At 47.6% G+C, this 27,500-nt stretch overlaps 1 protein-coding gene across 5 annotated transcripts in view; it reads left to right on the top strand.

The window, feature by feature from the left end:
• Nucleotides 1–27,500, top strand: part of nbeaa (neurobeachin a) — a 174,053-nt gene that overhangs the window by 70,973 nt on the left and 75,580 nt on the right. For all 5 annotated transcript variants that reach the window (XM_064352726.1, XM_064352722.1, XM_064352721.1 and 2 more), the window contains 10 exons: nucleotides 2,178–2,409; nucleotides 3,986–4,086; nucleotides 4,536–4,631; nucleotides 6,378–6,499; nucleotides 12,562–12,688; nucleotides 16,322–16,441; nucleotides 17,436–17,582; nucleotides 24,597–24,794; nucleotides 25,210–25,343; nucleotides 26,293–26,401. In XM_064352726.1, the coding sequence (XP_064208796.1) occupies nucleotides 2,178–2,409; nucleotides 3,986–4,086; nucleotides 4,536–4,631; nucleotides 6,378–6,499; nucleotides 12,562–12,688; nucleotides 16,322–16,441; nucleotides 17,436–17,582; nucleotides 24,597–24,794; nucleotides 25,210–25,343; nucleotides 26,293–26,401 (1,386 nt within the window). The remainder of the gene's footprint in view (nucleotides 1–2,177; nucleotides 2,410–3,985; nucleotides 4,087–4,535; nucleotides 4,632–6,377; nucleotides 6,500–12,561; nucleotides 12,689–16,321; nucleotides 16,442–17,435; nucleotides 17,583–24,596; nucleotides 24,795–25,209; nucleotides 25,344–26,292; nucleotides 26,402–27,500) is intronic.

Genomic DNA, 27,500 nt, shown 5'->3' with positions numbered 1-27,500 from the left:
TCCTCACAAAGCTTTTCAAAGCATTTCAGATACCCTGACCCAGGTCCGGTGGAATGGCTGCTCCGTTGGAGGGCCGTCTTTCAGGAGAAGATCTTCAGTCAGAGCTGTGACTCCTGCCAGTCATTAAAGAGTTTGTGGCTCTCGTTGAAAGCGTAGCGGGTTCTTAAATCCCTGGGGTTAAAGCCCAAGTGTTTGCACGGCTCGCCCCATCTGTTACCCCCTAATCACTCCCCCTAAAAGTTAATTGGCTGTGTAATCCTCCTGTTACCCTATCTGTCAGGGGCTGGCATCTCTTCAGTAACCCCCCCCCCCCCAATTATTCTTGCTCTTTGGTGTGCCACTGAGAAAGTCAACACACTGCTGTTAGTATAATTGTTGTCGTAGTTGTTGCTGTAATTGTTGTTGTTGTTGTTGTCAATGTATTGTCATTTTTGCTCTTGTTGTAATTGTTGTTGTTGTGTGGGTGTTGTCATTGTCACCGTTGTTGCAATTGTTGTCGTCATCGTCGTGTTGTCGTCATTGACGTTGTACTTGTAATTGTTGTTGCATTTGTTGTCATTGTCATTGTCGTCTTGTTCTTGTTGTTGCTCTTGTTGAAATTGTCGTTGTTGTTCTTGTGGAAATTGTCGTTGTTGTCGTTGTTGTCAGCAGTGCTCTTGCTACCCATGGCAGGTTGCCGGGTGACAGGCAGTGGTTCTCTGGCTGCCTGTTTCATTGACTCTGCGTGCTCCCAAGGTCCTTCAGAAACGGTGGAGGACATAGCAGCCATGGGACGTGTCTCGGTTTGAAATGAGCCAAATCTGGAAGTAGGGCGTCGAAAGAGAGAATCAAGAAATGTTCAAAATCGCTAAGTGCAACAAAAAAAAAAAAAAAACAAAGAAAAAATAATTAATATAGAAGGGAAACCGAGGTTCATGCATTATGCAAACGGTGTGGCGACCTCCCTCATCCTAATTGGAACTCCCGGAGTAAAGTTAAAGAAGTCAATAACGAGACGACGGATTCGTCCGAATCGATAGCTCCCAGCGTTTAGGTCTAATTTCGGCTAATGGCGAACGAATGCCGAAAAAATCAATCAGGCTCCGCGAGTTTAGCCTCGCTCTCTCTCTTAACTGCCAAACTTGTTGGTGTCTGAGCGCCGCTTTTGGGCCTTGCGGCTAACACTCTGGCATCGCTACCGCAAAGGCCCAAAGATCGCGCGGGGGGAGAGAGAGGGAGAGAGCTCTCGCTGGAACACATTTTTTAAACAGAGGCCCTGAAGATTTGTAATGAGCTACAAATTGGATAATGTAGTAACTTTTTGGCTACGCAGAGAGAGGGGGAGGGGGGGGGCCCTTGTGCGAATGTTGAACTCCGTGAGTTATGCCGTTCGTCTCCTCGTGTTTCGTTTCCTGGAAAATCAGACGCTCCTTGCATACGATGACTGGGGAGTAAACTGACGAAATCAGACGTGGACGGGGGCTTCCTGGATATACCCAGCTCCATATCGGGAGTTACACCGGTTCTGGACTTCGCCGGTACCAGACATGACCGTAAACACTCCAGCCTGTGTCTGTCCAGTCAAGCAACGTTTAACTGACAATTAATCTGATCTATGTTTTTTTTTGTCCCGCTGTTAGCCTAGTCCTGCTCCACTGGCTGTAGCCAGTCTCCTGAAAAGGGCTTAAAGTAATGAACACAAACATATGCACATTCTGTCTGTCTCTGGTGCACACACACACAACAAGAGGGTAGAGTATTTTTTAATTTTTTTGTGACCATAACCGCAGAGTCTCGGCTAGCCTTGGCCCGTTAGCCTAGCCCTGCTCCTCTGGCTGTAGCCAGTCTCCTGCCTTCGGGCAGACGACGCTCTGGAGGACCGATTTCACGCCTGTCGAGCTGCAGAATAAAACCGCTGCTTTGCGGTGTTTATGCACCGCCTTAATGACACGGTCTCCTTCCCGTCGTGCGGAGGAGGAAGAACAACCGTGTTTTTTTTTTTTTTTTTCAGATGTTATTACTATGGAGATATTTAATGTTTATTTGCCGTTAGGTTCCGGCTGCATTCGCTGGGGCTGTTGATGCTCTGAGAGCAGAACTCAGCCAAACTTTCTCGCACAAGCTGACCCTGGCAGGTCATGCAACTAATTATTTTTCTCTCTTCTTTTTCTCCTTCCCTCCCTCCCCCCTCCCTGCAGCTGGTGGGCGGCGAGTTCGACCTGGAGATGAACTTCATCATCCAGGACGCGGAGAGCATCGGCTGCATGGTGGAGCTGCTGGAGCACTGCGACGTGACGTGCCAGGCGGAGATCTGGAGCATGTTCACCGCCATCCTGCGCAAGAGCGTGCGCAACCTGCAGACCAGCACCGAGGTGGGCCTCATCCAGCAAGTGCTGCTCAAGATGGCCGCCGTGGACGACATGATCGCAGGTGAGGGGGGGGGGGGCGGGGGTCTGTACCGCGTGGTCGCGAGCGAAAGGGACACACAGTTTTCTAACATCCAAAAAGTCTGATTTCATGTTTTTTAAAGAGACGTGTCATCCATTTCCTTGAACAAATCAAGTAAATGTTTTATTTTTTTTAAATGAACACGGTTATAAGGCTGTCGCCATGGACACGGCCGTCTGCATCTTTGATGTGTATTAACTCGATCTCAGACTCACGGGGGACTCCTGTGCAGGAGCGGAAAGGTTGGAAGACGTTTTCCAAATCTCATTAACCGCCGCGATGTTCATCGCAAACCCGAGTCACATCGCTCTAAAGCGACATCGCGCTCTTTCTTCCCTTTAAAAATGGGGAACGCACACGCGTGCGCTCGCTCGCACGCACACGTAAGCATATGCAGCGTGTCTCGGAGGGCCTGCGTTTCCGACTTTCGCCAAAAAAAATCCCCTCGCCATCCGCGATTTGGGAAGAGGACGGTCTGAGAAAGCGCTCCGTGCGTGATCTGCAGCAAATGAGTTTCTGTGATCAGGAAAATGTGGGACCTTAATGGAGAAATTTCCTCTCTCCCCCCCAACCCCCCTCAAGCATATTTTATATATGATGTTGGAAAATCCAATATGCATAATTTAATTGGCAATAAATACGGGGGCCAGGATTTTCCATTTGGTGCGCAGTGCATTCGGCGTGGGTTGAATTTTGAATGGCCGCACGCACTGTGAAACACCTTTATCTGACCTCCGCCTCTCCTCGCACCCCGAGTGATGTCATTTCCTCAAAAAAAAAAAAGATGCCTTTTAAAGGTGGAGATGGTGGCGACCTTCCTCATTAGCCAGGAGCTTCTTATTGTATGACCCTGAATATTTTTGGGGCCGCTTAACGCAGAATGTTCTCACAACGTTACCGGAATGTTTCGTCAGTGTTGTGACGTTGCCATGACATGGCCGCAACATCGCGAGAACGTTTTGTGTCAGCTGGGTATTCGCCGAACATTCGCTTCTGCTATTATAGGTCAAAGGGCACGGAACGTTCTTGACAGGAAGACAGGAAGTGCTGATTTTCAGACCTTTGAGGCCCTCTGGAAAATGAGTATCTCCTGACTAATAGGGGGAAAATCTCTTTCATGAGCGCTCTTCTCATGTGTGGTGTATGTGAGAGCACTCAGGGGAGAGACCTGCGCAGTGTGCATGTGCTCCCGCGTGTGGAAGAGCCATGTTTTGCTTGCATAACTCCAGGACTTTCATTGACTTACGGAGCATCAAATTCAATTTTGTAGTGTCCATAGAGACAGTTTAATATGAGCTTTTCCTCTCTCTCTCCCTCTCCCTCTCTCTCTCACTCCCTCTTCTGTCTCTCTTTCTCCCTCTCTCTTCCTCTCCCTCAACCTACGATCTCCTTCTCTGCCCCCCTCTCCTTCCTGTCCCCCCCTCCCTCTCCCTCCTTTCTCTCTTTCTCCCCTCCCTCCCCACCCCCCCCGCTTTCTCTCCCCCCCCTCTCCCTCCCTCCCCTTCCCCCCTCCTTGCTCTCTACCTTCCTTCCCTCCCTCCCTCCCTCTCTCTCTCAGACCTGCTGGTAGACATGCTGGGGGTGATGGCCAGCTACAGCATCACAGTGAAGGAGCTGAAACTGCTCTTCAGCATGCTGCGCGGAGAGAATGGAGTCTGGGTGAGTGGGCGGGGCTGGGGGGGCGGGGCCAGGGCCGGAGGGAGGGGTCAGGGGCGGGACGCTCAGCTGACAGCTCCAGCCAATGCTGCAGGCTCTTGGGGGAGCCCCTGACCGACCCCAGGCTATAATCTCCCCTCGTGGAAGCCCTCCTGAGATTGGGGGCGAGGGAGTTCTCTCTGGGGTTGCCATGGCGGCGAGCTGTGATTGACAGGCCATTTATTCAGTGTAAGCAGGGGCAGGGTGTTGCAGTGATGGATTTCTGTCTGAGTTACCTTCTGAGGGATGCCTCTGGCCATTATTCACACGTTTCTCTCTTCCTCCACCTTTCTTCCTTTCCATCCTCTTCATCTTTCTCCTCGTCCCCCCCTCCTTCTCGTACACTTTCTCACACATTCTTTCTTCCTTCTCCTCTTCCCCCTCTTCCTCTCGCTCCTCCTCCTCCTCTGCAGCCGAGGCACGCCATTAAGCTGCTGTCGGTGCTGAATCAGATGCCACAGAGGCACGGCCCTGACACCTTCTTCAACTTCCCAGGACGCAGTGCGGCGGTAAGCCCCTCCCCCTCCCCCGTTCAAACCAATCGCCTCCAACCAGGAAGCACAGCTGTGCTAATACTGCGTCCTTAAACTTGTTGCGAAAACAGAGTTAAAAATGCATGCAGTTTTCTAGAGTGAAAGTAATTTATGATAGCAGTTTCCAAACTTGCTCTTTAGATGATGCTCATATTGAATATCTTGGCATTTGGTTAGACGATAAACTCAACTTCAGAATTCATATTAACAATCTCGCCAGGAAATTGAGGTCATAATTGTGCTATCTGTACAGAAGCAAAACATCCCTTCCTGTATATTGCAGAAAGAGCCATTCAGGCGATCTCTTTTAGAAAACAGAGACATCATTTATAGGCATGCAGACGCTGTTACCCTTAAACCTCTAGACGCTATGGACACCACACTGATACAAGGCTCATTGCAGGTGATAAATACAACACCCATCACTGTCGTCTTTATGAAAAGGTTGACTTGCCCTCTCCGTCTGAGACGTGATCAGCACCGATTTGTTTTCGTCTTCGAAGCCCTGCTGTGCAGACTCTACCACTTTATTTATCTTCGACTGTTGAGTTGGAACATTGGCAATTATCGCACACGCTCACAACGCTGGCTTGTATTCCCAGTCCACGAGGCGTGACTGTGGCCTAGGATGGACTTGCTCTTTCATTTTATGCCCCCTCAGGCCCGGAATGATGGACAAAAACAACTATTTGGACTTCAGCTGGAATTCACTGCCTTCGGGGGCAATTTCAGAATCTTCTTGTTTTCGACTGCCACTGTTTTGACTCAGGTTTTAATTAAATTGTTTAGTTTTTTTTTTTTTTTTACTATTGTTCTACCTAATCTTTCTCTCTTTTTCAGTTAAATTCAATTTATTTTGTGTGGGGCTTTTCACTGAGAGCTGTTACAGAGTCTCTCTTTACGGAGAAGCAGAAGGAAAACTGGGCAGAAACCAGGCTCTTGCTCTTCTTTTTGTTGTACCTCTGCGGCGATGTGAATGAGGGGCTCTCTCTCTCTCTCTCTCTCTCTCTCTCTCTCTCTCCCTCCCTCCCTCTCTCTCTCTCTCTCTCTCTCTCCCTCTCCTTCCCGCTCTCTCTCCCTCCTCTCTCTCCCTCCTCTCCCTCTCTCTCTCTCTCTCTCGCTCTCTCTCTCTCTCTCTCCTTCTCTCCCTCTCTCTCTCTCTCTCCCTCTCTCTCTCTCTCTCTCTCGACGCCTCGCGGAAGTTTAAATGTAGTGAAGCCTAGAAGGCGAGAACACGTTTATGCCAGCACGGCTCTCAACCGTCCTTCTCGCGCAAGACCAGCGACCGTTAAAAAAAAAAAAAAAACAATTAAAGCCCGCATGTATCTCGTTTTCATAGCATTTTACAGCTGAGCTGAAGTCGCTGCATGTACATACAGTCCTGCCATCAGTTAAGCCACTTTAATTGCACGTGACGGGTGCTCTTATCCAGAGCGACTCCATTAGCGAACATTAGCGTTAGCGTCAGGAATGCATAAGCGCTGCGTCGCCAGGGAGACGGCGCAGTAGGCGTGTTTATGTATGGATGCTGTGCCAATTATCCAATTAAACCACTGATTTTCATTGTCAACGTAAAACAGTAGTCTCTGTGTGTTTATTGTGGTACAGTTGCTTTATTGCCAACCAAAAGTAGAGACACTTTTGAGAGATGCTGGATGTCCTCTGAGTGGATTGAGGTTAAGTTGGCTGGTGGTTAAGGTTAGGTTTGTTTATCGTCCCCAGGCCATCGCCCTACCTCCCATTGCCAAATGGCCTTACCAGAACGGCTTCACCCTCAACACCTGGTTCAGAATGGACCCCCTCAACAACATCAACGTGGACAAGGACAAGCCCTACCTGTACTGGTGAGTGTGTGCTCAGGCATGGCTATAACCAAACTGAGAGGAGATTGTCCCTATTGTTGGAGGATCTGGGCCAGTTCTAGGCGCAGAGATTGCACACCAGGGGCGGGGGTGTGGAAGGGTACTGGATTTAGCGATTGCGGACCCGTTTGGTGTCCCTTCCAGAAGGATTGGTGCCCTAAGCGGCTGCCGGTATCTCCTGTGCCGAGAACCGGCCCTGATCCTCCATCAATGGGGACAATCTCCTCTCAGTTTCGCCAAGAAAGACGAGGGAGGAACAGGAAGGAATGGGGGTGGGGGGGGGGCTTTTGACCCTTGTAATTTTTTTTTTTTGTTTTGTTCTGAGTCGGTGTTCTAGAACATTGTTGCTTTCAGTCACCAGTAGTGATTGTGACATCAGCACTAGAGTGCTCAGTTCAGAACATTCTGATCACATGGGTTAAAACCAGGAAAGGCAGCATGGACACAGAGTGCAGCAAGCTGTGCTCCGCCTCCGAGCCCCATTAATTCTGACCTTTGGATTAATCAGCTCTCCTTTTATAATTCAGAGTGCTGGGTCTCGGGACCACGTGAAAATCGAAAAAAAAAAAAGAAAAAAATTGTTTTGTTCAAGGATGTGAGTGAACTACAGCGAGTGAAGTGGCTGCTAGGAAAGGGCTTTGAAGAATTTGCAGCCAGGAAATGGTTTCATTTATTTTTTACAGATTTCTTTTTTTTCCTGTTTGAAACATGGGAGTACATTATTGTACTGGTACTCTGTTTAATACTTTGATACTCTTTGATAATATGATGTTTTTTGTCTTGTACAAATCATTGTTTTTTTAATATAATGAATTATAATTTTAAAAAAAAAACTGACCACTTTTTACGATACACTGTGGAGGCACATACAATTGGATTTTCAAATCTTCACATTTTCAGTTATTCACTATCCTATTGGTTGTTGCTGAGTCTCCTGTTACACACATACTGTGGCACTTAACCCTTTGAGGAATAGGTTGTTTGGAATGTTTCAGTGTTCTGAGTCAGTGCTCTAGAACTCCATTGCTTTCTATTACCAGTAGTGATTGTGACATCAGCATTGGAATGTTCATTTAAGAACATTCTAATCACATATTTGTGATCTCTTGCATCTTAAAGGGTTAAATTAACAGAGGAAATTGTTGGAACCAGAATAGTATTCTGTCAGCACTGCCGTATCAAAATGGCGGGCATTGCAAGGCGCTCGCCGATTTCCTTGAACCCTCTTTATTTGAGCTGCCGTCCCGCGCTCTTACGGGAAACAAAATGGGTGCTCCACCGGCACGGTTCAGCTGGTCTGGTGCCCAGACACTTAGCCAACGCCGTTAGCTACGCCGCTGAGGCCTGTGGGGGCTGGAAAACGATGCGTGCGACTTTTCGGCTCATTTGTGTCAGTAGTAGAGGGGTTGCGCTTGTTGTACAGAACACATCATAAACTGTCGTTGTTCTTGAAATACCGCGACCGTATTTCTTGTTAGCGAGCGGTCTTGCCCTTGAGTCCCCTGGACCTTTTTTAAAAAAAATGACTTGTTGTTATGGAAACAGACATTTAATTTGTTAACTGTCATTTTGTTGTGGACCGTGTTGTATTTATTTAGTAACATTCAAATAATATTTTTTTTTTCCATGAAAAGGTCTTCATTGAATTAAACATTTTATTGCCTCAAATGGGGACTATGTTTTGCACAGGAAGCTGAGCATGAACTTGAAAACAGGAAGTAGATTCAGAATTCAGCATTTAACATTAGGCATAAAATAGACAACAATATTAAAAGGGAAACAGCCTATAGACTAGGGCTGCCCAACCCTATTCCTGGAGCTGTCCCGTCCTGAAGGTTTTCACTCCAACCCTAATTTGGCACACCTGCATGCTACTAATTAGCAGCACAATGACACCTTTAGCTGTTGAATGAGGAGTGCTTGGTTGGGGTTGGGAGTGAAAACTTACAGGACAGCAGATTTGCAGGAACAGGGTTGTGCAGCCATAGTCCATAGCCTACATCAAGAACTAATCAATGAAAATATAATTGTCACATCTTCGGGCTCTTAATTCTCGTTACTTTTGTGGTTATAATTCTGGTCTGAACTGAGCTTTTGAAAAATAAATGCTATGATTATTGTACATTGAGATATATTGTATGTTCTGTTCCAGAGACCACTGGGAACTGTAAATGGGTTGGGACTGAATCCTGTTATTTTTAGCCTCTGCCTATGTTGGTTCAGCCCCTGTACCGTCGTCCATTTTGGCTCCTCAAAAATGTGTATGATGCAGAGCAGCTTTTTATTTTAACAGTCTCGTTCATTTTCCTGACGAAGCTGGTTAGGGGAGAACGGTGGTTGGGGGTTTGTTTTACATAACGGAGAAGGTGCACTGATGGGTTCCCTGATTAAAACTAACACCGAGCTTCCGTGGGCTAGAGGCCGCACTGGGACCGCCGAGGTCCTGACGAGCCGCCATATTTTTCCGTTATTAACCGTCGAGTAAACAGGAGCGGCTCTTTTGCGGGGGCTTGTGGGTAATTAGCGCCGAGGTATTAGCAGCCTGCCAATTATCGTCAGCTGGCATTGTTGAGGGAACGAGAGGGTGAGGGAGATAAAGAGAGGGAGAGAGAGGGAGGGAGGGAGGGAGAGCGAGAGAGAAAGAAGGGGACAGAGGTTGAGGGAGAGGAAGAGGGGGAGAGAGAGGGAGGGAGAGCGAGAGAGAAAGAAGGGGACAGAGGTTGAGGGAGAGGAAGAGAGAGGGAGGGAGAGCGAGAGAGAAAGAAGAGGACAGAGGTTGAGGGAGAGGAAGAGAGGGAGAGAGGGAGGGAGAGCGAGAGAGAAAGAAGGGGACAGAGGTTGAGGGAGAGGAAGAGAGGATGTGAATCAGGAGTGAGAAAGAGACTGAGGGAAAGAGAGCTAGGGAGGGAGGGAGTGATAGAGAGATAGAGAGGAAGAGTGATATATATATACACATATACACAGTGCTGTCTGCAAATATTTGAGCAGGGCAAAACATTTTTAATCGTGCCGAGCAGCTGTGGAGAGATCTCAACCTCTGCCCATCACAGAGCTTCATAGTGCTGTTGCCATGGGCACCCGTTCCGTTAACCACTTAATGATTAAAGTGCTGATGAGTCACGTTAATAGGTTAGCTGCGTGAGTTAAACGCTAAATACTGTGCATTAGGCCTGGTGATGCGGTCGGCTGCGCACCAGCCTTTGTAACTGTGTGCATGACCTGCTTGCTATAAGCCATCACTGGATAAGTACTGTATAAATTAATGTTTATCTAAATTCCTACCCGTTTAGACTGTATCTGTGGTGGTCTATCTGCTTGCCTGTCTGTCTGCTTGTCTTTCTTTTCTGTCTTTTTATCTCTCTTTCTGTCTTTCTGTCTTGTGTTGCGCATTAAGGCAAGTTTTGAAAAACTACTGATGTGATGCCAGTGTCATTCCAGAAATAGTTTCGGCAAAGCAGTGAGAAAACACTTCCATCTTCCAAATCACTGCCTACAGCCGACCAAGCAATATCAACGGCGGAAAGCCTTCAGAATAGGAGCCATCGATGCCCGTACACCTTCAAAATATGATATCTCTTTTTGCGGTGGGAAGACAAATCTATTTTTTAAGATACGCGATCTGCGGCCTGGAAGGGGAGCAGTGTTATCGGCAACTCCCATGAAAAATGAACTGTTGTGAACAGAGCGGGTAATGATACTCCCCGCGGCAGTCTTGGCGAGACTTCTTTTTCATTTTCTTTCTCCTCCGAAAAAATAGGAAACAAAAAAAACGAAAAAAAAATTAAAAATGGTGGTTCCAGTGTAAAGTGACAACACAGAGCTCGCCTCACACAACACAGGCACTTGTACTGCGTCTTCCATCTTCCTTTATGGAAATTTGCTGACTGAGCCAACAGAACCTGAGATGGGTGCTTACATGCCCACTGGCTCTGGGTTTTCACTAATCTGACCTGTTTTTAGGAGGTGTGACGTCCATTTTCCCCGAACAGAGAGAGAGGGAGGGGCATGCGACAGATGTCGGCGGTCGGACTCGAACCGCCGACGTTGTGGCTCATGTGGAAAGTGCTCTACGGGCTGCGCCACTGGAGGCCCCCCAGCAAACCATTTTTAACATTGTTTTCTTTTTGTTGTTTTTTTTGTTGCAAAACTGTTTGAGAAGAAGAAAAAGTAAACAAACACATTGTGAGAGGGAAATTTTGATTGAATCCTGGCTGTTTGGGGAAAGTAATAGCAAATAACCTAAATGTTGTTACCATACCTGTAAGCTAGCGAATTTTCAATGCAAACTGCTGATGTAAAAGCCTTTTCTAAGTCCTTCGTGAGTTTTCGTTGCAAATATATTTTTTTGTTTGCGGCACATTTTTAAAACTTCTGGTGATGCCAGTTAGGCTCAGAATCAAAGAAAATGGGAACGTTAAAATCGCACCGCGTGGGATGAGGAGGCGTGTCCTCCGGGGCTGTGGGCGGGGAAATAGGAAGGATCGGGTGCCAGGATTCCATAGCAACCGAGAGGAAATGTGCAGCCGGTGAGGGGCGGGGCGGGGGGGGGGGGGGGGAGTGGACCCTACTGTAAGGGAGAAATGATTCACTGCTTTATTGCCTGTCGCAAATTACAGGACAAGTCTATCGCCTTTATATATTGGGCGGAGGGGAAGGGAGTCGTTGCGCCGGGACGCACTGAACTGTGGGAGTAAGTCACACGGTCCGGCGTGGCCGCGGCGGGGGGCTGTGCCAAAAACCTACGACTCCTGCGGGCGTGTTTCTCTCCTGCTTTACTTCCTCTCTGAAAAGGCTTTTCATTCGCTCCGCTGAGCTACGAGCCTGTGCTCTGTGTCTGGGTGTGTCCCGGAGGCCCGCGGTGTCTGTTCTTTTGGTGTGTTTCCCACACCTGTGTGATTAATTAAAGCGCATAAGCATCCAAATCGGCTGCAGACTACATCGAAACCCCAAAAGCTGGCAGACGCTGTGGGCTCCAGTATAATGTGGTATAGTGTGTAGTGTAATAGTGTAGTATACTGGGTAAGGAGCTGGTCTTTTAACCTAAAGGTCCCAGGTTCGATTCCCAGGTAGGACACTGCCATTGTACCCTTCAGCAAGGTATTTAACCTGCATTGCTTCAGCGTATATCCAGCTGTATAAATGGATGCAATGTAAATGCCATGTAAATATGTTGTGTAAGTTGCTCTGGATAACAGTGTCTGCTGAATGGCTGTAATGTAAATACAATGCAGGTACGTGCTTGCCCATTCGTCCAATCACTGTGTCCGCGTGGCTCCGAGAGCTTGTCTGCTAATTATGGCAGTTGAAAGAAGAACCTGAGGGGTTAAATATGAATATGAGTTTTTAATAAGGGGGGGAAAAATGGGAAATTCCCTCGGCTTCTGAGTATCCATTAAACTATTAAAACTCTTGGCTAGTTGGGCGTGCTTTGCTTGCGGGTCTCGTTGATGACTTAACTAAGGGGGTAATTACTTTCGTTTAAAGCACCGGAGATACCAGCTCAGTGCTGCCGGTGGGTTGTTTATCCCAGAAAACGTTAACAGGTGTGATTATGATTTCTCGGCGGGTCCATTTTTAAAATCAGGAACGAGAGCTGTGGCATTGGAACTTAATTACCTGAGTGAATGCCGTGTTGAATTCTGTGGTGGTTTGGAAATGTGTTGATGCAAGTGTGGCTGAATCACCCAAACCCCTCTTCCAAAACCACCCCAAACCCGCCATTCCCAAAGAGAGTGATGTCATTTGAGTGACCTTTGAATGGGCCAATCAGACAGATCCAGGACAGGTCTAACCCCCTGGAAAACTAGAAGCGCACACACAAGTTCTTTGTTGTGAGTGTGTCACCCATCTCTGGCTCAGGCTGCGTTTTATAACAGTTTAATACACACACACGCACATACACACACGTTTTAGGTAATTTCCTAATGGTTTAACACTCTGTTATTCTGTTTCACACACACACACACACACACACCTGTGTTTTAAGGTCATTTTGTAATGCTTTAACGCTCTCTCTCTCACTCTGTCTGTTTCTCTTTTCGCAGTTTTCGCACCAGCAAAGGGATCGGCTACTCGGCCCACTTCGTGGGGAACTGCCTGATCGTGACGTCGCTCAAGTCCAAGGGCAAGGGGTTCCAGCACTGCGTCAAGTACGACTTCCAGCCGCGCAAGGTACCGCCCATGGTTGGGAATTGTTTGTTGCGGGCTTTTCGTAATAATGTGGATCGTATCACGTACGACTGCAGTCTTAGTTCAGCAGGTCTTTCTCTCTTGGGAGAAAAAATTCTTTATCTCAGTGGAACTTCCCGGTAAAAAAAAAAAAAATTGTGTAATAAATAAATGAATAATCTCCAGTCCTGGAGGGCCGCATTGTCTGCTGAATCTTACAGTTTTTCTTCCAATCAGCAGCCAGGTCAGACCTTGGAAACAAGGCTGAGGAATCTTCGGCCAATCAGTTGGCCACACTCAGCACTGAGGTGCTGAAGCACTGCAAAGCAGCCGACGCTGCATTGATGGGGGGGGGGGGGGGGCGGGGGCTATTGCTTACATAAGTGGCTTTATGTTAATATGATCTGCATTTTGAGTTGGAATTTGCTCGTTGGTGTGCTGAAGGCACAAATGAGAACAGACTTTTGGGACACAGCGTGTGAATTGTGGTGCGTTTATGTTTCCGTTGACTGCGCTGGACGAACTTGTCAGCGCGTGACACGTACACACTTCCGGAGGATCTGCCGGCAATCTCAGGTCTTTTTAGGCCTGTCAGTGTGCACACACTGTGCGCTGCAAGTGGCACAGCCGGGATTTGCTCCTGCAACCCCCCAGCCTGTGATTCCAGCTCAGACCCCTGTGACTCGCGGTTTCGCTGAGACAAAGCGCCCCCGAGCTCCAGCGTTGGCATTGGCTGGTGGCTCCCATTGTCTCACAGAGCTGGCCAATCAGAACGAGGCTTTTATATGGAACGGCAGCAGAGGAGTCGGCAAATTTTAGCCTCCGTTTCTTCATGGTTGTCTTTAAAATGTACATCTGAGCTGCAGTGAAAACTGGGAAACCAGGATCAGTACTATGAGTGTACATTAAGTAAATTTTCCGGACCTGGGTTTGAATTTGAGTTTGAGTTTGACCTTGAATCTGCTTTCAGAGTTCGACTTTGAATTTGAGTTTTAGTAGAGACTACTAGAGTGTGAGAGAGTTGATTTCAGAATGAAATTAAGTTTTACAGTAGATGGATTTCAAAGTTTGAGATTGAGTTTGATTTTCGAGTGTGAGATTGATTTTGGTTTCAGTGTCTGAGCTGGAATTTCAGTTTGATTTCAAAGTTTGAGACTGAGTTTGATTTTTCAGTGCGAGATTGAGTTTTCAAATCAGTTGTATGACCTCGTGTCGAGTCCCAGCCGTGCCAACGGGAATTTAAATAAAGTTCACTTAACGGTTTCCGAAGCTCTAACGACCTTTTCGCGAGTCAGACAATTGAAACAAGCTGACAGCAAATGCACTTAGGCGCTTAATGCGATGGGATTTTAATGAGCAATATGCTTAGACGTTTAAGTCTTGGGGGGGTTTTTTCTCTCAGCAGAATGCTAATGCTCTCCTGACTTCTCGCGAAGTTTCTTTTTCCTCTGGCTGGAATGGCGGTTCCCCAGGTTGTCGGTTGGCGGTACGTACCCAAAGTGCACCTGACGGACGGAAGGCCGAGATAGCATTCTTTTTCATCACGTTCTCTCGATAGTTTGACTTTTTATGAAAACCTTTTTTTGTGTGCGAAACAGAAAACAAATTGGTTGGCTGTACGTAACCCCAAGTGCACCTAAAGCACAGGAACTCTTTTTGCACAAAAAACAACGAGCCCTAGAGATAGTATTATTTTTCGTCGGATTCTCTCGGTAGTTTCATTTTTTGTGAAAAGCATTTATTTCGTGCAAAACAGAAAACTAAAGAAAAGTTTTATTTTATTTCCACAATTTCACAGAAAGATGCTGTTTATACGCCATGTCTCGCATTAGTGTGAAGGTGTGAAAAGCTATACTAGACTAGACCAGAGTCATGTGTGATTTATTGACCAATCGTGACCGGCGCAGTTCCCAGTTAACCGCTGTTTTTGCGGGGGGGGACGGGGGCAGCGCGCGTGGCGTTGTCGTCGATGCATATGTAAATTTCTCCTTGTGATTACACGCGCTGAGCAAGGAACGCGGCACGCAAACGAGATTCATGAATAATTCCATCTGACTCTCGGCCAATTGTCGGCCGCGTACAATATGGGCATTTTTTAAAGAAAATTGCGCCTGTGGTGGTTTTGCGGAAGATGTGGTGCCCCATTTAAATCCCCCGCAACGGGCAGAGAAATGGTCCCCTTGACCATGGCTATAATGATTTTTTGAAGTGATAGTCCCCCCCTCCCCCCCCCCCCCACACACACACTCAGGAAAGACTCATTTCCCATTTTGGCCCAGAGAGAGAGAGAGGGAGGAATAATTCAGAGACGGGAAGCGGAGAGAAATCGAATTGCTCGGTGGAGCCCGAGACAACCTTGAGTCCCCCCCCCCCCCCCGTGCGTAAAGCTGGTTTCCGTGGCAGCGGACCCGCCATATTGGCCTCGGTGTCTGGCTCTGTGTCTGTCCTCGTCCAGCCCCGCGGTGTTCAGCCCCACGGTGTTCAGCAAACAGACACGTCTGATTCCGCGCTGAGAGACAGGGAGTTTTTATCACTGTGGAAGCTGCTGGTGCAGTGCTGTGAGTGTGTGTATGTGTGTGAGTGTGATTGTGTGTATGTGAGTGTGATTGTGTGTGCATTGAGTGTGTGTGTGTGTGTGTGTGTGTGTCAGTGCGCATGCAAGTGAGCATGTGAGTGTGTGCGTGCGCACGTGCAAGTGAGCATGTGTGAGCATGTTTGTGTGTGTGCGTCGTGTTGTGTGCGTGTGCGTGCGTGCGTGTGTGTGTTTAAAATGCTGTGATAAATTACAGTAATGCAATGAAAGATGTCTCCCTCTTCAACTCTGCTAAGAATAATGCTTCAGGTCCCTTTGATAATTTCAGATCATTAGACATGGTGCCTTATGATCTTTTAAAAAGATGTTTTTATACAGCTGTCCTCGAAAAACAACCGCAAGAACAGATGGAAAATAGCAGATATTTATATCAGAGCTTGAGCCACGATTTCTCAATGCCGGACTGCACTGTCATGTCAGGTGACTGCTTCAAGGTTTGGCCTTAAAGCAGTGTATATCCATTAGAGTCCGCAGTTTGAAAACAGACATTTTAAGTAACCTTTTGATGTTCACTTGAACTTGTTTGTGCTCTTGGTACATGTTAACTAATGTGATTATGATTGAGAGTAACACTTTATATTAAATTGAAGCTATTCCTGTGTGGTTAATTTGTTACTAATTTGAAAGCAAGAGGTTATTATTGAGTAACTCCCAACGTAGGTAACATGGAACAACAGTTTTTGATATTCTGAATTACTTACTTTTTTTGTGTGTGTGTATCATGGAGATGTGGCCTATGAGTGCAATTAAACTGTGTAGGCAATAAGTCTCCTACTAGATCATTGATAACCAACCCTGTTCCTACAGATCTACCGTCCTGTAGGTTTTCGCTCCAGCCCTATCAAAGCTCACCTCATTCAACAGCTAGAGATCCTGTTGAGCTGCTAATTAGCAGAGTCAGGTGTGCCAAATTAGCGTTGGAGTAAAAACCTACAGGATGGTAGATCTCCAGGGACAGGGTTGGTTGCCACTGCCCTAGATTGACATATTTGAGATATAACCCACAGTCCCTGTGTTTTTTTTTTTTTGTTTGTTTGTTTCAGTGGTACATGATCAGCATCGTTCACATCTACAACCGCTGGCGAAACAGCGAAATCCGCTGCTACGTCAACGGGCAGCTGGTCTCCTACGGCGACATGGCCTGGCACGTCAACACCAACGACGTAAGTGCTCCAGTCGTCATGGCGATGTACGTGGGAACATTGCAATGAAAAAAGCGGGGGGGTGCAGAATCTGTTTGGGGAGGAGCTAGCGTGGAAGGGGAGGAGCTTACCTCTTAATCGTCTTGAGTAAGGTTTGGAGGGGAGGAGTCTGAGTGAAATTGGGAGGGAGGAGCTATGGTATGGGGGCGGGGCCTAATTCTTTGTGGGTGGAGTAGGAATTGGATGGGAGGAAACTATAAATGGGAGGAGCAAGGATTGTATTGAAGGAGTATAAATGGAAAGGATGGTGATGTAGGTAAACGGGGCCAAGAACCAGTCTTCCTTTTGCGCGGATTTATTTGTTTTTTTCTGGCGGCAAGGTCTCGACTGTCTGTGGCTGTCAGCGTTCACCTGTGTTCGATGTTGTTTCTGCCGGAGCAGCGAGGTGCACTCGTTTGATCTTCCTCAGCTGCCGGAAAATTCCGCGAAAGCAACATGAATCTTCAGCGAAATGGAGCATCAGTTTTTGGTTTTTTTTTTTTTTTTTTCCTTTGCCAGTGATTTGTCTTGGGAGCCATGTTGTTGGAGCTCAAAGTTTTTATTTGAGTAGCAACTCGTCTCTGTGATGTTTTAGGAGGGAAAATAAAAGAAAAACAAAGAGAGGGAGGGAGACGCGCTGAATGACTTTGGAAAGATAGCGAGCAATTTGTACAGAGATGTGAGTGCGTATAGGAGTTGTGTGCATTCGACTGAGCAGAGCTTCTCACCGAGCTTCTTCTGGGTGAAGCATCTTGGATGCTTCAAAGTATCTCTTACTTCCAATAGTAGGAGATGACCCTGGATCTAGGGAGTGTGTGTGTGTATGTGTGTGCTGTGAGTGTGTGTGTGTATGTGTGTGTGTGTGTGTGTGTGTGTGTGTGTGTGTGTGGTGTGTGTGTGTGTGTGTGTTTGTCCCTCTGGGCCTATGGTGCAGATTTGATGGCTGCTGATTGGTCCCCTGTGTCTGTACCTGCAGAGCTATGATAAATGCTTCCTGGGGTCGTCGGAGACAGCTGACGCCAACAGGGTCTTCTGCGGCCAGCTGGGGGCGCTGTACGTCTTCAGCGAAGCGCTCAATCCCGCGCAGATATTCGCCATCCATCAGCTGGGGCCCGGATACAAGGTAAGACCCGGTTAATCAAGCACAGATCCTCCTCCTTGGCCGTCTCTCTCGCTGATCCTGCAGTTCCTCCGTGAAAAACGCACCGTTAGCTCTGGCCTCGCGCCACCGTGCAGATGGGTTTTTACTCATCGTATTTATCTCTGCTCATCTGGCCGTTAACGGCACGTTCTGTCGCCCTGCGCTTGATTGGTTGCTCGGTTACCGCGCGAACCGACGGCGATCGCTCCTGATTGCCGCGGGGGAGCCTGTCCGTATTGTCCGTGTTTAGACGAGGGTCTCGGACGAGCGGGAACCACCGTTTCCTTGACGACGGACTGAAGGAGAGCGAGCGCGCGTGACGTCAGATCCAGTCTCAATCAACGGCTCAATCAGGAGCTTAATTGGGAGCTCGTTTGGCAGAGCAAAGCTGGCCGGTTTAATGGGCCCTCAGGACCCCCCGTGGGGAACCCCGGCTCGGCAGGTGTTCCTCACAAACGCGTGTTTGCCTAAGTGGCCCAATCAAGGACAAAATGCCAATTTCCTGTCCTAATTCAGGCACAAACCCCCCCCCCCCCCCCAATCTGCTCCCCCTACCCCGCATGGTGAGGCTAGCTGCATTTGCCTCAAGACAAAATTAATATTTACTTAGCCTGTGTTTAATCAGACAGTCCCGCTGAGATTTAGAAGAGAGGCTTAGCCAATGGGGCAGCTCAATATAAACAGAATATTTATGCAATAAGCACAATATATAACACACAAGCACTTCTGCAGTAGCAACACATATTGGCGATACATAAAACTATTTAAAAAGTAAAGGTAGTGAAAAACATCATGTTTTCATCCCTCTAAGAAGGTGCCACTAGGCTGCAAGGCTTTTCTGGTGTCTGGACTTCCTCGCCCTCAGAGTCCATATCTCACTTCCTGTGAGGTCACCTATCCACTTCCTGTTTCTCAGGGGACTGGTTTGTTGGAGGCAATAAGCCCTCATTTATATTCATTTATTAAAGGAGCTCTCTGTGCTGCTTGGTGCTTCCTGGGTGTTAGATACTTCAAAGGGCTGTTAATACTAATTCTGTCAGGCAGCTTGTGGATTATGGGAGGGGAGGGGGTCTCACTAGGGGGGTGGGCACTGTGCCAGGCAGAGAAGTGAAAAGACAAGCAGAAAATGTAAGAATGCATAACGATGAGAACAGAGCCGTCCTGCCCATCCAGGGGCACGCATTTACCTGCAGAACTGCAGAACTACGGACTACAGAGCATCCGGCACTGCGACAGACCCGTTCTGCTCTCAGATTGCACACAGGTTTAACTGGCCTGGCACTTCCTGTGCTCAGTCCAGGTTTGCTGGTTCCCTTTGTTAATGGACCTCTCGTCACGAAGCAGAGAGGTCCGGCGGTGATGGGCTGATTGCGGGAGGAGTTGGAGGAGGGAGCACTCAGGGGTGTGTGGGTGGGGGAATGGGGGGTTTGGTGCCAGGGGGGGTGAGAGGAAACAGGGCAGCCATTACCTGGCCCCTCATATGTCCCAAATGAGAATCCTCAGACGCCCAGGGCGAGGTTAACGGGGGTCACGGTCGGCTCCCCTGATTGGCCAGCCCGTTTAGTGGCAGTGGTTCTGAGGGAAACGTGTCGGAGGCGGAGGGGGGGGCGGAGAGGGGGGTGATGGAGGGGAGGGGAGGGATGGCCATCAATTCTGATTTCTCACACCATTGGAGCATGACTGTGGGAGAACTGTGCTTGTCCCGTGGGAAAATAAATACATATATAAATAAATAAATAAATGAACGCGATGCGCGCACATCTGGCGCGTTGAGCCAGCTGCCTGCACACTCTAACCGGCTGGAGGCTGAACGGACTCGACAGGGGCGGAAATGTGACCCTCTCTTCATTTGAATTTGTTGGGGGGGCCCTCCTTTACTCCTGTTTGCAATTCAGCACACCCCTGTCAGTAGAAGCTTGCTACATGTACCTCCCCCCCGCCCACCCCCTCGTAAAATTACTTTAGCCACAGCTGTAGGTGATCACGAAACGAAAGTATAAAGGGTTTGGTTTCAGGAATTGGGGGAAAAAGAAGGTTTTTCCAGCAAGTTGATTCCACTGATTGAATTTTGGGTGATGTGTTGCCTGCCCTTAAGCTGCAAATTTTGAAATTTAAGAGGCGCTTATGGGTGTACCCCAAAATTCAATAAGCATGTTTTCAGGCTGGAGGATGCATTTTTTATCGGATGAAGACCTAACGATTGTGATTTGGATGTAGATGTTGTTTGAAAGAACTGTGTTGTTGAAAGCCGGTGCAGTCATCGATCAGATTGTCTGGTGAATGACCGCAAGCCTTTTGTTCCCACGGCGATGCAGTCGCCATTTGTAAAACGCTGTCAGTATGGAGTTCTCGTAGCTGTGGAGCAGGACAAATTCACCCTTCTCATGTGTATGATCAAAAATATGTGATTAGAATGTTGTTAACTGAACATTCTAATGCTGATGTCACAGTCACTACTGGTGATTGAATGCAATGGAGTTCTCAAATGGAAATCTATTCAGATGTCTTGCTAATTCTTCTTCCATGGTGTAATTCAAGTCATCGCCCTGACAGTTTTGTCATATTGCTAACAAACTGAAAACCTTACATTTCCATTTGTATTCCGTTTTCCATTGTCATCGGTGTGTGGTAATTATTGCCCAAGAACATCTTTTCAAGTGTTTTCAGAATTGTCAGAAAAAAAAAAAATATATATATATATAATATTTTTTATTATATATATATATATATTTTTTTTTAAAGTAACGTGTTTCAAAAAAACACATTTCCCCCGGCGTTCCGCTTTCTCAGAAGCCTAATTTCATGGGGAATTTCCGAACAGCGGCGATAAAAGTAACAATTTAAAATCATTTATCCTGCTGAAAAACTTCATTAAAAAGTCATAGAAAAGATAAATCCCTTTTGAGGGGAAAACGCCGCCACGGTCTTGTTCACCGAGTTTCATTTCAGACGTTCATTTGTGAAGGTGAATAAACCCAAGCAGACAGTGGCGAAGATTGTAGCTATAAAGAATTTTATTTTGGCGTGTCATGATGTAGACATGGGCGGCATAGTCGATAGCACTGGGGGGGTGGGGTGGGGGGTGGGGGGGCGGGGGCCGCAGGGCTGGGTTGTTTTCGCGCAGCGCTGATTGATGTCCTCGTAAAGCGCGAGTGATTGAAAATGGGTTCCTCCCTGCCCCGGCCTGTGTGTGCCCTGTAGGTGATTGCGTGTCCCTGTCTCACACTTCCTGTAAGGTGCAAGTTCCCAAACCTCTCTAGCCCATGACCCGCTTACTGAGCCAGTACATTAACTTTGACCCTTGACCCTTTATTAAGTTCTTTTTTCATTTTTTTTTTTAGCTTGTGGAAAGCGTAGGAATCATTGCATTCTTGTGATATTGCTTAGAATTGCAGCACATCCTTAAATTTATTTAATCGCCATGTTGTGGTTCATTTTGAAACAAGACCAGGTCAAAACCTAGTATATGGCTCGACTGGCCGACCAATGGTGTGACGTCATAACTCGGCTGACCAATGGTGTAACTCCATCACTCGGTGACTCAGTCACAGACATTCGCGTTTGTAGGGCTGGCCCCGCTGTTGCGGTCCAGCGAAACAGAATGTTGATTTAGCCAGGACAAGCTGAGGGGGACTGCAGTGCCAGGCCAGACTGCACTGTGCTATTTGAGGGGTTGAGCGAGTGAAATTAACTGAAGGAATATCAAAGATGGAGTGTCGGTACGGTGTTGACCTTTTCGACGGTTTGGACCTAAGATGTCAGCGAATGCAGACGTGTTCTGGGGAGCTGTCTGTTCTTTCTGAAAGGAGAGCCACCTTGTTTAACAAGTTTGCAATGTTATCTCTTGCTGTGTTAATTTAATCCCGACTGTATAAAATCCTTTCTGTAAAGCACCTACAGGTATTGATGTAGACATAATATGTGATGTGCTAAGACAGTTATTCATTAATGTCTGCTGCATGAAAGCTCGCTCTCTCCTTTGATATGATGAAAGCTTCAGATGAGAACCATTTAACCATTGTCTTGATGAAAGCAATGAGGAATAATATAACTGCAGAAATAATAACCGTGGCATTTATAAATGCATAGTGACTGTGTAATAACAATGTAATAACAGCAGCGGGAAAAAATAATTATTTTATCCTCGGCTATTCTTATCTGCATTTGACACACAAGCATTAGAAGGGACGCAAAGCTGGTTCCAGGTGTAAATCTGACAGTTGTGAAGAAAGCCTTGAGGTACTAATCTCTCAGGGCACAGGAAAAATAGCCTCAGGTGCTGGATTTCGCTGAGTTTTTTAAAAAACATTTTTAATAGGGATTAATAGAGCGGATTACGAAAGATTTTTCAGGTTGAGGTCTGTGTGCATATTAAGGGGGCACAGAGAAGGGTTAATGTGTGGAATAGCTTTGCTCGGTCATACACAGGAAGCAGAAACTTTGGGGGGGTTCAAAGCTAGAGGTTAAGCGCCGTGCTTAGGAACTCGGCGGCAATGGCAGATCGCTACGGTTACAGAGGCCCCGCCTTAACCGCGTGGTCCGTGTTAAGCTGCGTGTGTCTAAGCGTGGAAGTAAAATTCAACATGAGATTATCCCTTTAAAGGTGTGAGGTCATACATACGGTATGTGATTAGAATGTTCTTTACTGAACATTCTAATGCTGATGTAACAATCACTACTGGGAATTAAACGCAACGGAGTTCTAGAACACTGGCGTGGAATTTTGAAGGAAAAAAAAACAGTCCGGAGAAGCTACTCTTCAAAGGGTTAAACATCATTCCCTTAAGGCCCTTTATCTCTGAAGCCTGGGGTTTTCCTGAACCAGCGCCCACTGAGGGTGACTCTGCCAGCCAGCCACCGGAGGCCGAGAGCTGGGCTGGCCACAGAACTGTCTGGGCTTTGATCCTTGGCATGTCTGTGTAGACAGAGGGGTGGGTGGCAGATAGCCTGGATACTGTTGCCGGGTGGCTGGGCCATGTTTCTGCAGCCTTGTCGTTAGCGGGGTCATTAATCCCCCTCTCTGTGACATGTTCAGGAGCGAAGGAGGGGAGAGAGGGAGAGAGGGAGAGCAGGATTGTGAGTGAGAGAGATAAAGTGACGGAGAGAGCGCAGGGGGAGATGGAGAGAGTGAGGGAGAGAGGGAGATTAGCACAATAATTTTTGTATTATACATTTTGTTTTTTTTGTTTTTTCTGTGTGTTTGTGTGAGTGAGTGAGTGAGAGAGAGAGAGAGGCTGAATGAAATGTGTCTTAAAGAGGGTTACCCCTCTAGCCTGGGCAGTTTTGGGGTTATCTGCAAAATGATGACCAATAAAAACAGAATGAATACACAGGCAGTCGACCCCTCCCCTCTCAATAGTGTAGGATCTGTTCTCCCCAGTCTGCACACCGTGTCCCTTATTTGGAGCGGGAGATTTTTTGGCAGCCGTGCCGCGCTTCATCAACGTCGTTTCTGCCCTCGCGTGGTCCTTATTTATGAATTCGTTCACGTCCCGCGGGGCCGCTCGTAATTAAGGCGCCTCGTAAATCCCCCCCCCGCCCGCCGACGGCCTCCCCTCCGCTATCGAGCGAACTCTCGCCCGCTTGCGTCGCGTCAATTAGGATAATGTAGCGCGCCGCGTCTCCACGGCGATCCGCCGAGCTGGCGGCTAAAAAACTCGCTCTGCCGTTGTTTATTTTATCGATGCGGACGGGGATCGTCCCTAGAATATCGGGGCTGAAATTTGTTTTGGCGGGAACCGTTCTGAGCCAGCAGGAATCTCCGCTCCGGCTGCAGTCCGCAGGCTTAGGGTGCTTCGGTGATTCATGCGTTTGTGGGAGACGTCCGACGTGTTAAATTTCGGTGAAATTTGGGGTGCGTCGGGCGTTCAGCGGAGAAATTTCCCCCTTGTCACACGCGTGTGTTTCCGGAAACTTCTGCGATCGGGGATTTCTGGACTCTGACAACTCGATTAATTGACGGACTCCCGCCCGCGCTGAAATTTCACGGCGTGTCCTGAGCCGTGGACGGCCGTGTCTGGCCATTAACGCCGAGCGTCTGGAAAAGAACATCACGTTACTTTTATTTGGCAGACGCTTTTATCCGAAGCGACGCCGCAATGAGCGCATTCCCAAGGTCACTGGAACAACCACAGAAAAACGCAGGTCTGATAAAAATTCAATTCTCTTTCATTTTCAGTCGTCCATAGCCGTGAACGTCGGGTCTAGTTCACGCAGTAAGCATGGGCTAAATCACCTCCGTGCACAGAATTATGTCCATTTCCGGCACAGACACGGTGGTTTTTTCCGAGGTTGATGCTGCCGCATCCGACAGGAAATGTGTCCATTTTTTTGGATTTTTGCTCGCCCCGTAAATGCACCTTTTCATGCAGTGGCTGTGCCCCCCCCCCCCCCCTTTAATCATTCACCCCAAGCCTCCGACTCCCCACACTAACACACCCTTTTGTCTGCCGTAGACCATTTCATTACCTCTTTCTCATTCTTTCTCTCTCTCTCGCTCTCTCTCTCTCTCTCTCTCTGCCCTCTCTCTCTCGCTCTCTCTCTCTCTGTCTGCCCTCTCTCTCTCTCTCTCCCTCTCTCTCTCTCTCTTCGTCTGCCCTCTCTCCCAATTTTAATGTCAGGGTGCTTTATAAGCGAGAGATTACACGGTGCCGCCAAAGTAAATGTGGGAAACAAAAAGCAAGAGCAGACACAACAATTACTTTTCTGTCTGGAGTGGAGGAGTGGAGGAACAGGTGCTGCATGGATGGAACAAATTGTGATATATTTATTTACTTATGGGGGTGGGGGCAAGCATAAAAAAGAAAAAATTTCTAATAAAGTGATTGAACCTCGCTCTCTCTGTCTCTCTCTCCGTCACTTCAGTTCAAGTTTAAACTTGTTTTATTGGCTTGGCAAGTATACACTTAAACTGGCCAAGGAATCAGGAAATATATATATATAAATACATAACAAGGGTGCTAAAAGAAAGTCTTTCTCTCTCTGTTTGTCTCTCAGAGCACGTTCAAGTTCAAGTCGGAGAGCGACATCCACCTGGCCGAGCACCACAAGCAGGTGCTGTACGACGGGAAGCTGGCCAGCAGCATCGCCTTCACCTACAACGCCAAGGCCACCGACGCCCAGCTGTGCCTGGAGTCCTCGCCCAAGGAGAACCCCTCCATCTTTGTGCATTCGCCCCACGCCCTCATGCTCCAGGTCGGTGTGCGACTGTGAAAGCCGCCCTCTGTGCAAGATCTGAAAGTAGCCCTCTGTGCAGGATCTGAAAGTAGCTCTCTGTGCAGGATTTAAAACCTGCTCTCTCTGTGCAGGATGTGAAAGTAGCACTCTGTGCATGATTGCACTCTCTGTGCAGGATTTAAAAGCCACTCTCTGTGCATGATCGCTCTCTCTGTGCAGGATGTGAAAGTAGCCCTCTGTGCATGATTGCACTCTCTGTGCAAGATTTAAATGCCGCTCTCTGTGCATGATCGCTCTCTCTGTGCAGGATGTGAAGTGCCCTCTGTGGATAATACTCAGATGGTCTCTCTTCCTCTCTGTGATGATTTAAAGCATGGCTCTCTGTGCAGGATTTAAAAGCCGCTCTCTGTGCATGACCACTCTCTCTGTGCAGGATGTGAAAGCCATCGTGACGCACTCCATCCACAGCGCCATCCACTCCATCGGCGGGATCCAGGTGCTGTTCCCGCTCTTCGCCCAGCTGGACTACCGCCAGCAGAACGACAGCCAGGTGGAGACCACCGTCTGGTGAGTCCGCGCCGCTTCCTGTTTACCAACCCGCCAAATCCCACCTCTGCTCAGTGGCTGAGTTCTGAACTGAACATTCTAATGCTGATGTCACAATCACTAGTGCGGTGACTGAAAGCAGTGGAGTTCTAGAACACAGACTTAGAATGCTGAAGAAACGTTCCAAACAAACCTGCTCTTCAAAGGGTTAAAGGCAAATTTCAATACTGTGCCAGCCTTGCTTTCTCAAGGCTACGGTGCACATCACGTGTCTTATGAATGCAGTGCTGCCATTCAGGGTTTGTGCGTATTATTAGACATTTATAACTCACTGATCATGCTGGGACGTGATATTAAATTAATGTCTTGTAATACGAGATTATTCAGTTGGATGAAGTGCTAAATTCACAAGACAGTTTGCCTTTTCAAATACGTAAAAACATTTTAATATGTCAGTTGATGGAAGTCACAAGATATATATATATATATATTTTCCAGTTATGGAGTTTGCAGCATGCTTTGTTTTGAGTGTTGAAGGCCGCATTTGACCTGAAAATAAATCACTTGCAATGAAACTCATTAGGCTTTGTGTGTGTGTATGAGCAGTGGAACCTCGGCAGTGTAATCCGCACAGAGGCCCATTAAAACGGTCGCGCTGGTGGCATTGTGTTCGGTCCCCTGATATTTGTGCAATTGATTGTGCTCCTGTAATGCCTTTCACATTTTAATGGCATTGATTTTACTGGGCCTTTTCCTGCAGCTTTCACCTGAAGCCGGTTAGCATCACTGCTTTAAATGCATGAGCAAGTGCTGCTGAGGCGCTAAGGCTTTATAAAGCACTGACATTTCAACATGCCTGACATGTGCTGTTGTTTTTGTGTGTGTGTGTGTGTGTGTGTGTGTGTGTGCATGTGGTTATGTGTGTGCGTGTGCGTGCGCGTGCGTGTATTTGTGTGTGTGTGTGTTACAGTGCCACTCTCCTGGCCTTCCTGGTGGAGCTGCTGAAGAGCTCAGTGGCCATGCAGGAGCAGATGCTGGGTGGGAAGGGCTTCCTGGTGATTGGCTATCTCCTGGAGAAGGTACAGAACGCTGCTGCGGAACACTCTAGAACTCATCTCATTGTTTCACGTTTCCCGTAACCGGGGACAACTCCGCACAGTCACCTGTCCAGTGAGCAAGACAGGCAACCAGAGAGTGGCTCCGCCCTGGTTCACGTTCAGGCTTCTGAAAGCGATTGCTCCTGTCTGTGCTTTTCGTACCTCCCGTGTCTTCGTATGAAAGCCCACAGTGAGCGCCAGAGCCGGGGCAGTGCCTGAAATGGCTTTAAATAGTCTGCGTTCTTCCCTGCTGTTAATTACGTGGTGCTGGAAGGAAGCCCAAAATAAAAGAGCGGGTCCCCTCCCTGTCCAAACTCAGGCTCAACTGCAGTGCATTTCCTAGAGCTGGAATGGAAAGGGTTTTCACCGTTCAGCATTTCTCTCTTGCTCTCGCTCTCTCTCTCTCCTCTCTCCCTCTCTCCTCTCTCCCTCCCTCCTTCCCTCCTTCCCTCCTTCTGCTGTTCAGAGCTCAGGGTTAATGCAGATTTGCAGTTTTCCCATTTTTTTCAAACACCATCTTAATCCCATCTCCATTTTCCTGTGACGCGTGCATTTTCTGCTCTAGGTCCTTAACACGTCTCTGTGATTTCAGTTCCATCTGAAGTCCATCAGGACTCATTTCTAGACCGTCTGAATCCAGTCGACGCAGAATAAATGGGAAATGTGCGGTTTAGCATAATCACATACTCATGTGATGTGCTCATTTGTTCATGAGACTCGTTTATCATAAAGAGATAATGGAAGTGTACTTGTGCTGGCTAATAACATGTGTCATTGTGTACGTTACAGTTAATGTGTGTGTACATTTCAGAGATAATCACATCATGTGCAGATCTGCAGTCTGTTGACAATTTGTCTACAGACGTATCTATCCCAGACGCATTATTGTGACTCCCCCGCAGTAGACTGTATTGTGATAGTAGACCGATCTTGGCCTGAGAGTACACCTCTCGATCACGATGATGCTGCTATCTCTCTGTATATCGTGATACTAGACTGATTTCACCTGAGAGTACACCTCTCTATCATGATGATGCTTCTACCTCTGTACATCTTGACAGTAGACCGATTTTGCCTGAGA

Source organism: Anguilla rostrata, chromosome 9 (genome assembly GCF_018555375.3).
Source record: "Anguilla rostrata isolate EN2019 chromosome 9, ASM1855537v3, whole genome shotgun sequence".
Lineage (NCBI taxonomy): Eukaryota > Metazoa > Chordata > Actinopteri > Anguilliformes > Anguillidae > Anguilla > Anguilla rostrata.
Note: the sequence above shows the minus strand (reverse complement) of the source record. Positions and strands in the feature narration are given on the sequence as shown.